General features: G+C 36.2%; 1 protein-coding gene across 7 annotated transcripts in view; it reads right to left on the bottom strand.

Moving 5' to 3' along the window:
• LOC114025726 (transducin-like enhancer protein 1) overlaps positions 1 to 15,164 on the bottom strand; it is a 116,472-nt gene that overhangs the window by 10,720 nt on the left and 90,588 nt on the right. For all 7 annotated transcript variants that reach the window (XM_027839184.1, XM_027839187.1, XM_027839186.1 and 4 more), the window contains one exon: positions 466 to 715. In XM_027839184.1, the coding sequence (XP_027694985.1) occupies positions 466 to 715 (250 nt within the window). The remainder of the gene's footprint in view (positions 1 to 465; positions 716 to 15,164) is intronic.

Raw genomic sequence — 15,164 nt, 5'->3', positions numbered from 1 at the left:
AGACATGTAAAGAGTCTTTATAATAGTATCTATTATTCTTTAACTGAGACACTTAAGAGTCTTTATAATTAGTACCTATTAATCTTTCCTTATCAGAAGACAGTGATAACTATTCACGTACTGCCAAAGTTTCTCTAGAGGCTGTCAATTTTTCAGAATAGTTTTTATGTTATTTTGTTGTCCAGTGAAACTAGGAAATTCTCTTACAACAGGAATCCAAGTAAATATGAATTATTGGGGGGAGGGGTCAAAGCAGCAGTGGGATTTGATTAAATCAACCATGGTAGTAATAAATAAAGCCTTTAAATCTAAGGAGGGGAAAAAGTCAAGCTAAATACTAAGTACAGGAAACAGAACTGGCCTCTATTTCCTCATAATATGAATAAAATCCAAGCCAGGACAGCTATTTCCTTATTGAGTCTCCAAGGAGAAATTACCCTTGTGCATAAGTTCCTGCTCACTTACCAGACAGTCTAGCTGAGAGACTGGACTCTTATTGCCAGGTTGGCTGATGTCCCAGACTTTGACGCATCCCTTCCCACCAGTGTATACGTGTCTCGTGGGGTTGCTGATAGTAACTGCACACACTACTTCTCCGTGATTAAGGGTGTTGATCTGACGAGCATGTCGAGGGATTCCAGGTCCAATGAGGGCATCGGGGGGAAAAGGTACGGGCTGCATCTGACCATCTGCAGTAACGTGAAAGGAGTATGCGCTTTTGGGGAGGGGCAGGTAAGGGAGAAGAGGAGGTATTGGGTAAAAGGAATATAAGAGAGAATAGAGGAAAAAAAAATTCATCATAAAGAAATCTGTCACTAAGTCTTAAAAAACTAACTTGAGAGACATAAAGCCACTGAACAGGTCCTCTACTTGATTATACTTATTTCACCCTCACTTGAAATCAATTCAAGTTGAAGAATTAAATAGTAACAGAATAAATCTAATATAGATGGCAAAAAGAAATTTATTAGCTACAGGAAGGCCATCATACTGTGTTACGTCTTTGATGAAATAAGATTAAGCAATTATTTTCCATGTTTGTATATTTATTTTCAAATAACACAAAACTTTCAAATCATATACTCTGACTAAATACTGTTGCCCTTGGCAAATATTTAAGGCACAATTACAAACAAACTATGAAAGCCAACACACCCACTGTCTGTTCATTCCAAAGATCATTCTGTTAAATGTTTGGTTCAAAACTAAGAGACACAAATAGAATTCCTGTGGTTCAGAAGATAAGACATCTGCCATTCCTAAAAATCTGTGTTGGAATACCTAGTAACCATTCACTAAGCCCTCTAGACACCAGTGTGAAGAAAAAGAAGAGTAATGAGGCCCGAATCAAAGAAGTTACTAGGCAGGCACAGAAGTGGTTATTACCGGCAATATAAAACTGGATCAATGTTTTCTTCTATTTTCTTTACCTGCCTGGACCCTCAATCAAAAACCAAAAACAAAACAAAACAAAACTCCAAAGCTTAGCCTGCCACACTTCCTGTAGTTCTAAACTCAAATCTCAAAAGACCCAATAACACTTGTTCTTTATACCTTAATTGGCCAAGGAAACTTAGTACTCCCAAAGCTAAAGTTTTCATGTTTAAACGTAAGAGGAGCCAATGATTTTGTAGCTGTAGGAGGCACTATGGTGCTGTGCTAAGAACACTGGGCTAAAATAAAAGACAAAGAGAACTGGGTTCTAATTCCAGTCTGCCACTAATTTTCTACCGTGACAAGTCATTTATCCATCCATCTCTCCACCAAAAAACAAAGATGGTAGCCTTCTGATACGTAAAATGGATTTCCAGGTTGTGGGAGGATCAGATGATGATGATGAAAGCTAACAGAACTTTAAGGTTTCAAAAGTGATTTTTTTATATACATACAACACATGTAATGTGTTTATATACATATGTGTGTATGCACGTATTTGCATACACACACACACACACACAAAATCTCATTTGATCCTTACTAACAACCCTGAATTGTAGGTACTATCATCTTTTGCATTTTACAGAAGAAACCGAGGCAGATAGAGGTTAAGTGATTTGCCAGAATCAAACATCTAGTAAGTGTCTGAGGCAGGATTTGAATTCCTCTCTTGACTCCAAGTGCAGACAAAACTCTACTATGCTACCTATCTATCACAAGGGTCATAGATTTATAACTAGAAGGGACCTGACAGGTTATCTAGTCTAACCCCTTCATTTTACTGGAGAGGAAACTGAGGCCAGAGATGTTAAATGGTTTTCCCATGATCACAAAGCTAGTAAATGGCACACTGACCCAGGTTCCAAATGCAATATTCCTTCTATTGTACAAATTGGTGAGCTAGTTAATAAACATTAAGCACCTACTAGTCGCCAAGCACTGTCTTAATGTATATGCTTTTAGAAATATAAAGCAATTTAAAAAGGGTCTTCTTCAAATCCTGAATTTTATAGTCTTGTAGAAAATTCTTTTATATTACTTTTTTTCCTCTTGCAAAACTGAATAACCACCCTTCTGACTATCCTATAAAATGTTTTTCCTTCTTGAATATATTTCTAAGTAAAAAGCTGGGAGTACCCATACAACTCCATAAAAGGTTCTTTTTTTTCCTATTTCCATGATAAAATATTGAAAGAGCTTTCAAAGGAACATAAAAACCATTCCACTTTAGTGTTAGCTATAATTTCCTACCACAAGTTGAAATGGCTAGTTCCTATGCATTAATGAAAAAAAAAAAACCCTTTGAACTTCCTTAAATTACTCTAATGATACATTATATTGCTATGTTAAAAAAACAAAAAACAAAGCTTCTCAACACACTCTTTTCCATGTTCGCCTGGGGTTATTTGGCTCTACATTTAACACTAAGCTACATCCCCATAAGGTCACTCTGTCATATGGCTTCCTGTGCCAAGGAGAGCACGTTCTTTCTTCCACTTTCTTCCATTCGTCCAGCAGTATTTGCCTGCCAATGGGGTCTTTCCTTTTTAATAGGCAAAGTACTCAGCTCTGTGGAACAAGATTTTTTTTCTACTCAAGACTACACTATGATTGTTTTTCTTCCATTTATAGGACAATTTTCCCCACTCGTTTCAATAAACTTTTCCCTCCACCCCAACAACCCTTTCCCCCATGACAAAGGAAAACCCTAAATTTATCATGTGTCAAAATTATTCACTAGAAACTATGCCCTGGGCACCTTAAATATTGAGTGGCACCCCCCCCACACACACACACACTTTAAATAAGAGTGACACCGTTTGTCCAATCATTCTTTAGAGGAAAGAGTATTGGTTTGTTTTAAGTCAGAAGACATGGGTTTGCTGCTTTACCAAGCTGTGTGACCTTGGGCCAAGCCACAACTTCTCAAGGGCCCCAATTTCCTCATCCTTAAAATCAGGGGGCTAGATGTAATGACTCCTCTAAGATTCCTTCTGTTTCTGGCATTCCATACTAATTATTCCATATTAATTATTGTGTGATTCCATACTAATTATTATTACCCAAGTATTCTTTTATTCCCTGTCCAGTCTCTTATCTTTTTCAACCCAGAAAGAAGTTAAATATTAAACTATCTAGAAGCCTTGTTCTCCATATTAATAATAATAAAAGAAGACATTTATATAGTGGCTTAATGTTTACAAAGTACTTTAAGTATATTATCTCATTTGAAAAAGCAGTAATAATAACTGACATTTATATAGTACTTTAAAGTTTACAAAGAACATTACAGATATGATCTCATCTGATCTTCACAACAACCTTGTGAAGGGAGGTAGTAGAGATTATCATTATCCCCATTAAACAGATGAGGAAATTGATTTCATCAGTTAAGTGAGGTACCTTGCAGAGCTAGGAAGTAACAGAGGCTGGATACAAATCCAGACCTTTGCTAAAGCCAGGGTTCTTTCCCTATACCACACTGCTTCTCTGGTAATTAGCCAGTCATTGAGATTTTAGTAGGAGCTAGATTTTCCATTACTACCAATTCTTCCATTTTCTTTCAAGAGCTACAGACTTTCCTTGGAAAGAGCTACCATGCTTCATTATCCAGCCAAAAACAGATACAATTTTAACTCTTCAAATTTATCTTTCTACTCCAAATGTAAGAATACATGATATCATTTCGAGTTATAAGGTCTAACCTCTTTAAATTATTCTTAGTGCCCATACTATAACAAATGAAAAATGAGAACTTTTTCTTCTCCCTTGTTCTGAACTAAGCTTATGCTCTTTTTTGAAATCTTTTGCACTTACCACATACCACGCATGCAACAGCTGCCTTTTTTAAAGGGCAAAACTCAAATTTCTGATATGAATTTAAACAAGGACATGTACTTTAAAACTGTATATATATATATATATATATATATATACAAAATTCAGCTATTCATTCAAAAAAATTTTAATGTCAACTGGACATTATCTGTACAAATTGTACTGTTAGGTGCTGAGGATAATATGAAGATAACTAAGCCAATGTCTGCTCCCACAAGGAGCTTATAATCTTGTAGAGGTGCTCAGGTACATATACAAATAACTATCATAGAAAACAGAAAGCTGTCTCACACAGAACTCTGAATATCCTTTTAAGGAAAAAAAATTCACATAACCACAGTTGTACTATTAGTGTCTGCTGGTAGAGAAAATATATGACAAAAAACTACTATCAATTTTTATTTATTAGTAACAAATAAAATAAACATCATCTGGGCAGATCTACATGTTACAGAGGTCAGAGGATTAAAGATCTTATATCTAGTAAGTATGGAAAGCAAGGGGAATTGTGCAGTAGCCTATATCAATTCTATAGTGTTTGTCTCTCTGACATGGTCAGCAATTGCATTCTACATCTTTAGAGGGATCCCTTTCCATGTTTCAAGTTACCAGGGAAAATGAAATGCTCTTTGCAAAAATAAAACAGTTTTTTTTTCAAAGTGAATACAAAGGGAACACAAAATCTGAAGAATGAGAAGTGATTCCTGAGAGGTCAGATGGTAGAAGACTGAAACAATGGGAAGAAAAGGAAGAAGGACCAACAAACACTTTAAATAATAGGTATCAAGTTCTTTCTTTACCAAGATGCACTATACCTTTCTCAGGACGAACCATCTTACACTACAAGGGAAGGATGGCAGATACACAAAAGCCATAAGATGAGAGGTCATCTAATACGGCTCAAAAGAAGAAAAGACAGAGAGTATTGGTGGGTGACTCCATGCTGAAGGGTACTAAGGTAGGCATTTGTTGTCTTGACAATAAAAAAAGGTCTTCTTTCTTCCTAGAGTACGTATCCAGAATATGACAAAGAGCCTCCTAAGCCTTTTCAAACATGAAAGCTAGTACTCAGGTTGCTGGGGATTATGATGGTCTGGCTAAAAAACTATGCCTCTTAGGATCACAGGTGGTGTTTTTATCACTGTTATTGAGTGAAAAGCAAGTGCTTTTGAAGAGAAAAGCAGATTTTTGAAAGGGAAAAGGTAATTAAGAAGATGGTAGATGAGGACAGGGTTCCTATTTCTGAACCACCGCTTGAAACATAGTTCTTGGAAAGAGATGGAGTGAACTGAACAAGGCTGGTTAAAATATACTTGTCTTACAAATGTGATTAAGAGTGCTTTATACTACATAGTGTATAGGGAACAGGAGGTAGACCAGATTGTCTGTAGAATAGAAGTATGTGTGTATGTGTGTGTATCTATGTGTGTGTGTGCACACAAATTAGCCTAGGAAGATATGCCGGAGCCAGACACTGAAGGGTTTTAAATGCCAAAACAAATTTATTATTTACCCTAAAGGCAATGGGGAGCCATGGTAATGACCTGAACAAGAATGGAAAGATATGGTCAGACCTGCACACTTCAGGAATATCCATTTGGCAATTGTATGGAATGTGGATGAGAGGGGAGAAAGTAGATGCAGGGAGACCAATATTTAACCTGCAATAGTCCAGGCCAAGAAATGGTAAGGACCTGTAGAAGGATGGCATTACTATAAGATCAGAGAAAAGGACAAATAGGAGAAATGCTGAGAAGGTAGAACTGATAAAACCTGGAAGGGATGTAGAGGATTGAAGGAGGGGGGTTGGTCAGTGAGAATGAAGATTTGGGAATGACAGGGTTGTGAACCTGGGTAACAATGACAGAAATAGCAAATTTAAGAGAAGGGGTTGGTTTAGGGAGAAAAATAATAGGTTTAGTTTTAGATATGCTGAGTTTGTGATGCCTGTGGCATGGAGGGAAAGATGACAAATACCAGAGATACGCAGTTGTTATAAGTAGGTATGATAAACATCTGCACAGAAATGATCCTGAACTACACGCGCACCAAGAAAGTACTGAAATACACCTGCTTTAGACCACTTGGACAGAAGAATGAAATAGATGAGGAGTCTGGAAAATAAATCCCAAACTTAGCAGGAACATGATATATTAATGAATGGGGGATTTTAATTGTCTAGGAATTTTTTGGAATTCTCCCTACTAAAAGGACCTAGTAAATTCTTGATTTTCTTTGATACAAATGAATTTTTTTTTTGAAAGACAGGAAATGAAGAAGGAACTCCTATTTTAGACCTGATTCAAACAAGAAGGAATTAAGTTGCTAAAACAGAAATAATGGGAACTTTGCAGAGAGGTAACTACTGCACCTCAGAATTTATGACAGAAAAGATTCCTTTACCTCCCACTGTCCATTAGGACAGAGTAAAAACAGAACTGAAGACTAATATCAATAGTAAATAAATATTGATACAATTTTTAAAAAAAGTTAAATAAAATTATTGGCAAAGAGATCATAGCAATGTATCCAAAAATATTCGTTATGGCCAAGTGGATTTAAATTAGGAATATATTTAGTAAAACAATTAGCATAACAAATCATATTAAGAACAAAAAAGCAAAACAACCACATGACTGTATCAATAGATAAAAACACACTAAAAAACATGGTAATGAAAGTGACTATGCTTAATATGCTGGAAAGCACTAATCAAAAACTAAGAGTTAGATTATTTGTAATGAGGAAACACTGGAAATTTTCCCAATAAAATCAGAAGTGAAGCATGGAGGGGAGGGAGGAAGAGAGGAAACAAGCATTGATATAATGCCTACTATGTGTCAGGCACAGTGCTAAGGACTTTACAAATATTATCTCATTTGATCATCACAGAAACTCTGGGTGCTGTTATTATCCCTATTTTACAGTTGATGAAAACAAGGCACTCGGAACGTTAACTGACTTGCTTGGGGTCATACGGTCTTTAAGTGTCTGAGACTGGATTTGAGCTCACGCCTTCCTGTCTCTAGGGCCAGAGCACAAGGTCATCATTATTATTTGATACAGTACTAGAAATAATAGTTATAGCAATAAGTCAAGAAAAAGAAATTCAGGGAAGAGTACTGTCAAAGACTGACATGATAGTTTTCCTAAGAAATCTTAGACAATCCGCAAAAAAAGAAAAAAAAAGGATAAAAAAAAGCAGCAAAGTAGAAACATACAAAATAAAGCTATAATCATTAACTTCTATTTCACTAAAAAGAGCCAGGAATAATTGGCAGAAAGAAAAATACCATTTCCAGTAGCAACAAAATGCTCCTGGGACTCTGTACTCTGATCGATGAGACTTAGCCTTATCTTTCCTAGTTCCAAGCCTTACCATGCCATTTCCTGGTCATATCCAAGCCATGGCACCATGAACGTGCAAACCCTTCATTGTGCACACGTTTTTCCACCCCTGTCCCCCTATCTGTACTGTCTACACCTACGTAGGCATAAGTACCTGGAGGGCAGGGAGTGTCTTGCTATTTGTATCCTTAGCTCTTATAGCATAGTGTCTGATACAGAATAAGTGCATAAAAAAAGCCTTTTCATTCATTCATTCCATATCTGGGAGTTAACAAATACAAGTATGGAACTATGGAATTATGGGAAAATACCTATATAACTAAATTTTAAAAGTTTGAGTATGGGTCATGCTAATAAAGATGTCAATACTAATAAGTACCAGCTTTAAAAAAAGAAAGAAAGAAAAAGAAAAGCCATAGCAGTCAGTACTCTTAGGAAATAAATTTATGAAATGAGAGATAATAGTAATAATTTACATGGAAAAGTCAAAATTTCAAGAATCTCAGGGGAAAACATTTTTTTTGAAAGGGAATATGGCATGACCATATTTCAAAATATAAAATGATAATTATAAAAACCATCTAGTACCAGATAAAATAGAAAGATATAAGGAACAAATCAGATACACAAGATTTAGAAGCAAACATTATCAGCAATCTAATACTTGAGAAACCCAAGAACACAACCTATTGAGGAAGACGCTCTTTATTCAACAAAAATGTCTGGGAAAACTAGGGTTAGGACATTGTTTTCTACTATATACTGAAACGAATTCCAAATGGATAAACTACCTAGATATAATCAATTAAATATTCACTCCAAATACAAAGTCATTTGGTCTGGGGGGGAAAAAAGCTTAAGAATGGAAGGTTTTCACTTTCAAAACTGTGAAAAGAGGAAGAAAACTCATCCAGCTGTATTATAGATATTATGAGAGATGAAGTGAACTTTGATAAAACAGCAAAAAGGCTACAACACAAATCTCCAAGATTAAAGACATACAAACAAGTAGTTTTTAAAAACAAACAAAAACTATCAATCATCTAAATGTTGTTCAAAATTGGTAAATCAGTGAAAGCAAATGGAAACAACTCAGGTATTACCTATCCCTGTCAAAATGGCAAAGATGGAAAAATTCACTGTTGGAAGGGCTGAAGGAAAACAGGTATACTAATTCACTGTTGGTGGAACTATGAACTGGTCAATCATTTTAGAAAATTATTTTAAAATCGTTCATACTTTTTAATCCTTAGATCACACTATCAGGTTTAAATTCAAGGAAGCTAGGGCAGCTAGGTAATGCAGCGGATAGAGCACCAGCCCTGGGGTCAGGAGGATCCAAGTTCAAATCCAGCCTCTGACACTGGACACCTACTAGCTGCATGACCCCGGGCAAATTACTTAACCCCGAATGTCTCACCAAAATAATAATAATAATAATAATACTCAAGGAAGTTAAAAGATCTATAAAAAACCAATTTTTTTAGCAACACTTTGTGAAATAAAAAGTTGGAAACAATCTAAGTACCCAGTGGTTGGAGCATGACTGAACTCTGCCATAAAGAACAACAAATTCAAAGAATTCGAAGACATGGCAGGTAGAGGGAAGTGACAGAATAAATTAAAAGGCAGAGACAAAATACCAATAATTGACTCACCTATCTTGAGATTTGAAGATTTCTACTGATAAGGAACCTATTATTTCCTAAGGAAAGACATTCTAATTTTTGGATAAGCCTAGTTGTTGGGAACTTCCTCCTTTTATTAATTAAAAACAAACCAATTCCAACTAGCCTAAAGTATGGATTCTCCCTCATTAAGATTTCAAGAAAAGATCAGTTACTGTAGCCTACTGAAGTAGGATTCCTATGGGCTGTTTAAGGTCTCTGAAGATGCTTCCAACTTGATGCTGCAATTCTATGTAATCAGCATTTGTGCAAGGTTCTTATGAATGGGATGGGACTGCAATGTTGGTGATAAGGGAAAGAGTATTTCAAGTGTACAAAGATCATGAGACATGAAATGTTCATGTTTGTGAAAAAAGTAACTAGTCTATTTGAAGTCACAGTAGAGAATAAGGGAACAACTATACTGTGGAGAGCCTTAAAAATCAAAAACAGAAGTTCAGACCTCATTCAGCAGCCAGTATGGTCAAACGGTCGATAGTTTTAAAGTAGTGCAAAGTCATGATCAGGCAACTTACATTAGGAAGATAAATCTGGTAGCTTACATGAAGGATGAATTCAAAGTAGGGAGACAAGTTGGGAGGTCATAAAAAAAGTGTCTCACTCTGTACCTTGAATCCCCTCTCTGTCAGGAGGTGGGTAGCATACTTCACCACTGATCTTCTGGAATCAAGAGTGGTCATTGCACTGATCAGAACTCTTAAGACTGTTAAAAGTTATTTACCTTAATAGTGTTGTACAAATTGTTTTTCTGGTTCTACTCATCTCATTCTTTATCAGTTTGTACAAGTCTTTCCAAGTCTCTCTGAAGTCATCTATTTTCTCATTTCTTAGAGCACAATAGTATTCCACTACATTCATATTACAGTTTGTTCAACCATTCCTTAAGTGATGGGCATCCTTTTAGCTTCCAGTTTTTTGCTACCACAAAAAGAGCTTCTATAAATATACTTTTGTATATAGAAAGCCGTTTCCTCCTCATTTGATCTTTTCAGAATACAGGCTTAGTAGTATTATAGATGGTTCAAAGAGCATGGACTGTTCAGCAACTTTTTGTGTATAATTCTAAATTGCTGTCCATAATGGATGGACCAATTATTCACAACTCCATCAACAACATATTAATGCACTGCAATAGTCTTTTGAGAGGTAATGTGGGCCTGGATCAGAGAAATGGCAGAAGGCATGGAAAGAAGATACAACTGACTGAGAATCAGCAGAATATATGCTAACCAGCACTAAACATATGCTTTCTTTAGCTTAAAGACAAATACATACCATCATTTTCTAAGAAAAATCCAATGTACCTTTTAAAGTAAGTGAAAAGCCAAAGGAAACCTATTACAGATGTAAGTTATCTCTTGGCAAACTGAATCCAATAACTGACAATAAATGGGCAATCTGGCTTGAATCCTTATTGTTACTTTTTATCTAAATAATTTATGTGTAATTAGAATTACACTGATGGCCTGAGAAACAAATGCAGCACAAATTCTACCATATTATGCCAGAGAGCCTAAGGCCTTGTCCTGAAGGTACCCTTAAGTTTCCTCAGTAACACCCCATTTTCACAAGATGTTCCAACATAAGCACATTACAGCTCCCTAAACTGGAACACACCTCTAATTATGCAGTAAAAAGCAAGTGATTACTCTTCTCCTCCGTTTGGAGGTCTAGGCTATATGAAACATAAGCTTTGGTTTGTGAAAGATCATACTGAGTTTTTCTTACAGCAATAGGTTATGGGAAACAGGTGTCACGTTCTAGTAACAGGATCGTACAAAATTCAGGAGGAAAGGGACACCCATCAAGTCATTTTCACAAAATTAGGTAAATTTAAATTCATTTGCTAAGAAAAATTGTTAAGTTGTTAACGATGGAGAGGAATGTTCTGTGCTTTATCCTTGAGAAGCATCTGCACGCCTTCATTTCTCTCTCTGTCCTCCCTAAAGCATAGTGGGCACCACCAGATTTGGGTAATCGCATAAAAGTTTCAGTGGTTCTTTGGACAGTTCATCTTCAAACAGTTCAAACTTTAAAGGGGAGTGAAATTGATTTTGTTTGAATTTGGACCCTGATTCTTTTGTGAGTCAGATATTCCAGAATAAAAGAGGCCTGTGAGGCACAAACGGGAGAAAGATTTTTTTATGCACATCTCTGGATAACTCCCACTCATCTTTCAGGTGTCTCATGCTTTAAACTATATAGGAGGTCTATGATCATAATACTGCAACTATTTAAAATGGATTCACAGTACAATGAGTGACTGCCAGGAGAAGCAAGCACTCCTCTGTCCCAAGGGAAACCCACATGAATGTTAATACATTAGTCACAGGGGGTCTCAGAGGAAGCTTGAAAACCGCCTGCCGTGCTGGAAGGCCTAATCAAATGAGGACTAAGCTAGACAATATAACTGATTGGTGTTGTCTAAATGATGGGCCAGGAATTGGAAGATCAATTGGGGGGCAGAAGGAGGCCAGAAGAAGGAAAAAGGAAGCCAGAGAGCCAGAAAACCTGACACTGGTGACTTAGCACTGGAAATAATACCGACAGCATTGAGAAAAGGTATTACTGGTTGGATGCAGATCATAAGTACTTACTTGTTCAATTAATTAGATCTAACAGGAAGAACACCAGAGGAAAAACGAAATGACTGTATGGTAGCATATAAAATGCATTTCCCTATCTGTCTTAAAGAAATTAAGCAAAACCGAGGATAAAGCATTTTGTAGGTTTGAGTATTAGATAAAAATAATAGCTAAAAGAAAAAAGAAAAAAATGAGAATGCTTCACTAAAAGTTGGAAACTTAATGTGCTTAGCATACCCTCAACCAGTTATGTGTATATATACACACATATGGACACAGGGAAGGACTAAGAGGGGTAAACAAAAGACCAGGTTCAGAAACACAACAGAGTCTGAAAGAGCAGGTGGACGGGAACAGAGAAATATTCAAAATGGCAGCCAGATGGGAGAAAGGAGGCACTTGGGGACACATAGAAGGCCAAAAAAGAAAATCAGAAGAAGGGGGTTATTGAGAGACATTTGAACAAGAATGTGGCAAACTACCAAGAGATAGAAAAATTTACTGCACTGCTCCTAGAATGTGGGTAATGCCAAGACCAACTAATTGGTGACAATGAAGCCTCAGAGAAATGACACTCCCTGTAGCTTTCAGGGTCAAGTGGCAGTGGGCCAGGGTCACTTGTATTGCTAGAAACTGGATTAGATTCTGAAAAGAATGAACTCTACCAGGCTTCTTAGATTTAAAAACAGAAATGAAATAAAACTGGTTAGAAGCAAGGGACCTTTCATTTATTAGGTACATAGCAGAAGGTGAAGTAACAGAGAGCAGATCTTCCCCCAATGGGAATTCTGGCAACAGCAGTGAACTGGAAAACAAGAATGCGTTCCTAAGAAGCAGTTTATTTCTTTCCCTTAGTAGAAACAGCTACTATTAATAAGAGTGAACTGTGCTCTGTGTACAAAGAAAAAACAGGTATTTACTAAGTCGTAGGTCTACTTGAAACACATGAACTTCAGTCATAGAAAGACCTACCCGTAATGGAGAATTAACTATATATGGTGGAGGTCACAGTCATAGCCAACAACAAATAGACAGGCAATGGGCTTGAGTATTTTTCAACCTTAAATTTCTTTCTGTGTGAAGAGGGATGCTGCAAATCACTGACTATCTCAAATGTCTATAAATCAGACTTTTTTTCTCCACCAAAAGAGAAAACAAGGATTTCTAAGAGAATATAGGTTAAAAAAAGAAAAAAAAAAAGCACTAATCATGTATCTCTAAACCAGGAAAGAACAGAGAATCACAGAATTTGAGTTGGAAGGAACTTAAATCAGCTATCTAGTTGATGCATTCCCTAGATGACATGCCCTCACTATAACATACCCAACAAATGATTATCCACCCTCTATCTGAAGACTTCTAAGAAGGAGGAGCCCATCACCTCTCAAGACATCCTATTCCACTTCTGGACAGTTACATATAATTGTTAGAAAGTTTTTCCTGATATCAAACCTAAACTTGTCTCTTTGCAACTTCTACCCAATATGGTTCCTGGAAAACACAAATTATATATATATATGGGTCCTATAAACAGTATTTTTGCTTTAACAAAAATTTCAAGCAGCCATCTCAAATGAAATTAAGAAATATTATGTTAAGAAAGAGAAGATTCCAGAAGCTAGAGCTGATCAAGATCAAAACAGACAGAACTACTTGTAACTACTGCTATTAACTGAAACTGAGTATTACTCTATACCAAGATTTAGTGATGGATATTAATTGAAAGTAATGAATAACAGGACTCACTAAAGCAGCCAGTGAGGTTCAGGAGGCATGGGCACAGTGCTACCGAGGTTGCCTGTTCAATCTGTAATGGCTAGTTTACTAGCCACTACATTTCACAATTGCAGATGTGCATAGAGACACAATTTAGAGACTACTGAAGTATCTGAAGGAAAGAAGGCACTGAAGGAAGGTAGGAAGGAAGAGGGGGAAAAAAGGAAGAAGGGAAAGTGAAAAACCACCAATAATTAATTACTAACTTAAATGCCCACTTTTCCATCCATGTTTTTACTTAGAATAATCTACATACACATTAAGAGCATTAGACTGGAAGAGCTGAGTTTTTGCAAATGATATTTCAGAGCAGGCCATGTTTTTACCATCATGCAACTGTCAGAAAGATGGATGGTAAGCAAGAGCACACTGTGCTTAATGTTTGTCAACAGAAAAAATAAAAGCACGCAATTCAAAAAAACATCACCTTAAAGGGTCGCATCCAACAATGTGGTTCTCATGCATAAGGCAAAAATACATGAAGATTCAACAGCCATAAAGCTTGTCTGACAAGTCCTTTGTCATTATCAAGGAAGTCACAAAATAGGGAGACATAACATCACCAAAAATGTTTGCTATTATCATGGATGTGACCCAGTACAGAATCCAAACTGAAGACTGACTATTTATAGATAGTGAGGTCCTCTAGATGTTCTTGTGCATTCAGACCCAGAACCACTTTATAAAAGTCTTTAATATTTTTGTGTGTCATGGATTCCTTTGGAAAGCCTGGTGAAGGCTATGGTCTCTTTCTCAGAATATTTTTAAAAAATTCATAACTAAAGGCAATGCTAAATTTCTCAGAATATCTATATATGTATATATACATGTATACAAATTCATAACTAAAGGTAATACTAAATTTTAATTAGACAGTGAAAATAAAGATGCATTTTTTTCTCACTCAATTTTCCAGACCACCCATAATCTGTCCAGAGTCCATGGACCCCAGGAAATTAAGAACTTCTATTGTAGAACATTTTAAAAGATATTCATAATTACTCAAAGTTTGGCCTACCTATCCAAAGAAGCAAAACCAAGTGGATAAAGAATATCTATTATCCCAACTATGCCACGTGCTTGGGTAGACAACCTAGAGAACTTATCCATCTTCGTAATGACAGATATTGAAAATGGACCATGAGATGAGTCTAAAATTGAATAGCGGGAAAAGAGTGGGCTAGATTGCCTTTGGGAAACAGCCAAGTTCTTTAAAACTTTTCCATGAAACAAAGAGAGAATCTTTTTAGCATCAACATTGTTCTAGTGGCCTTATATGGTTGGCTGTTAGGCATAGAATAATAACAGGATAATAATAGCACCTACCTCCCAGTATTGTTTTGAGGATAAAATGAGATAATATTTGTAAAGTGTTCTGTAAACGTTAAAGTGCTGTATAAATGCTGTTAATATTATTATTTAGTTGGTACTTAAAACATCTAGACAGACTAACTACCACAATGTGTTTTATCAATGCCATCTTACCGTACAA

The sequence above is a fragment of the Vombatus ursinus genome, unplaced genomic scaffold, assembly GCF_900497805.2.
Source record: "Vombatus ursinus unplaced genomic scaffold, bare-nosed wombat genome assembly UNPS02014832.1, whole genome shotgun sequence".
Classification (NCBI taxonomy): domain Eukaryota; kingdom Metazoa; phylum Chordata; class Mammalia; order Diprotodontia; family Vombatidae; genus Vombatus; species Vombatus ursinus.
The sequence above is the reverse complement of the archived record's forward strand: the minus strand, read 5'-3'. Positions and strand labels throughout refer to the sequence as shown.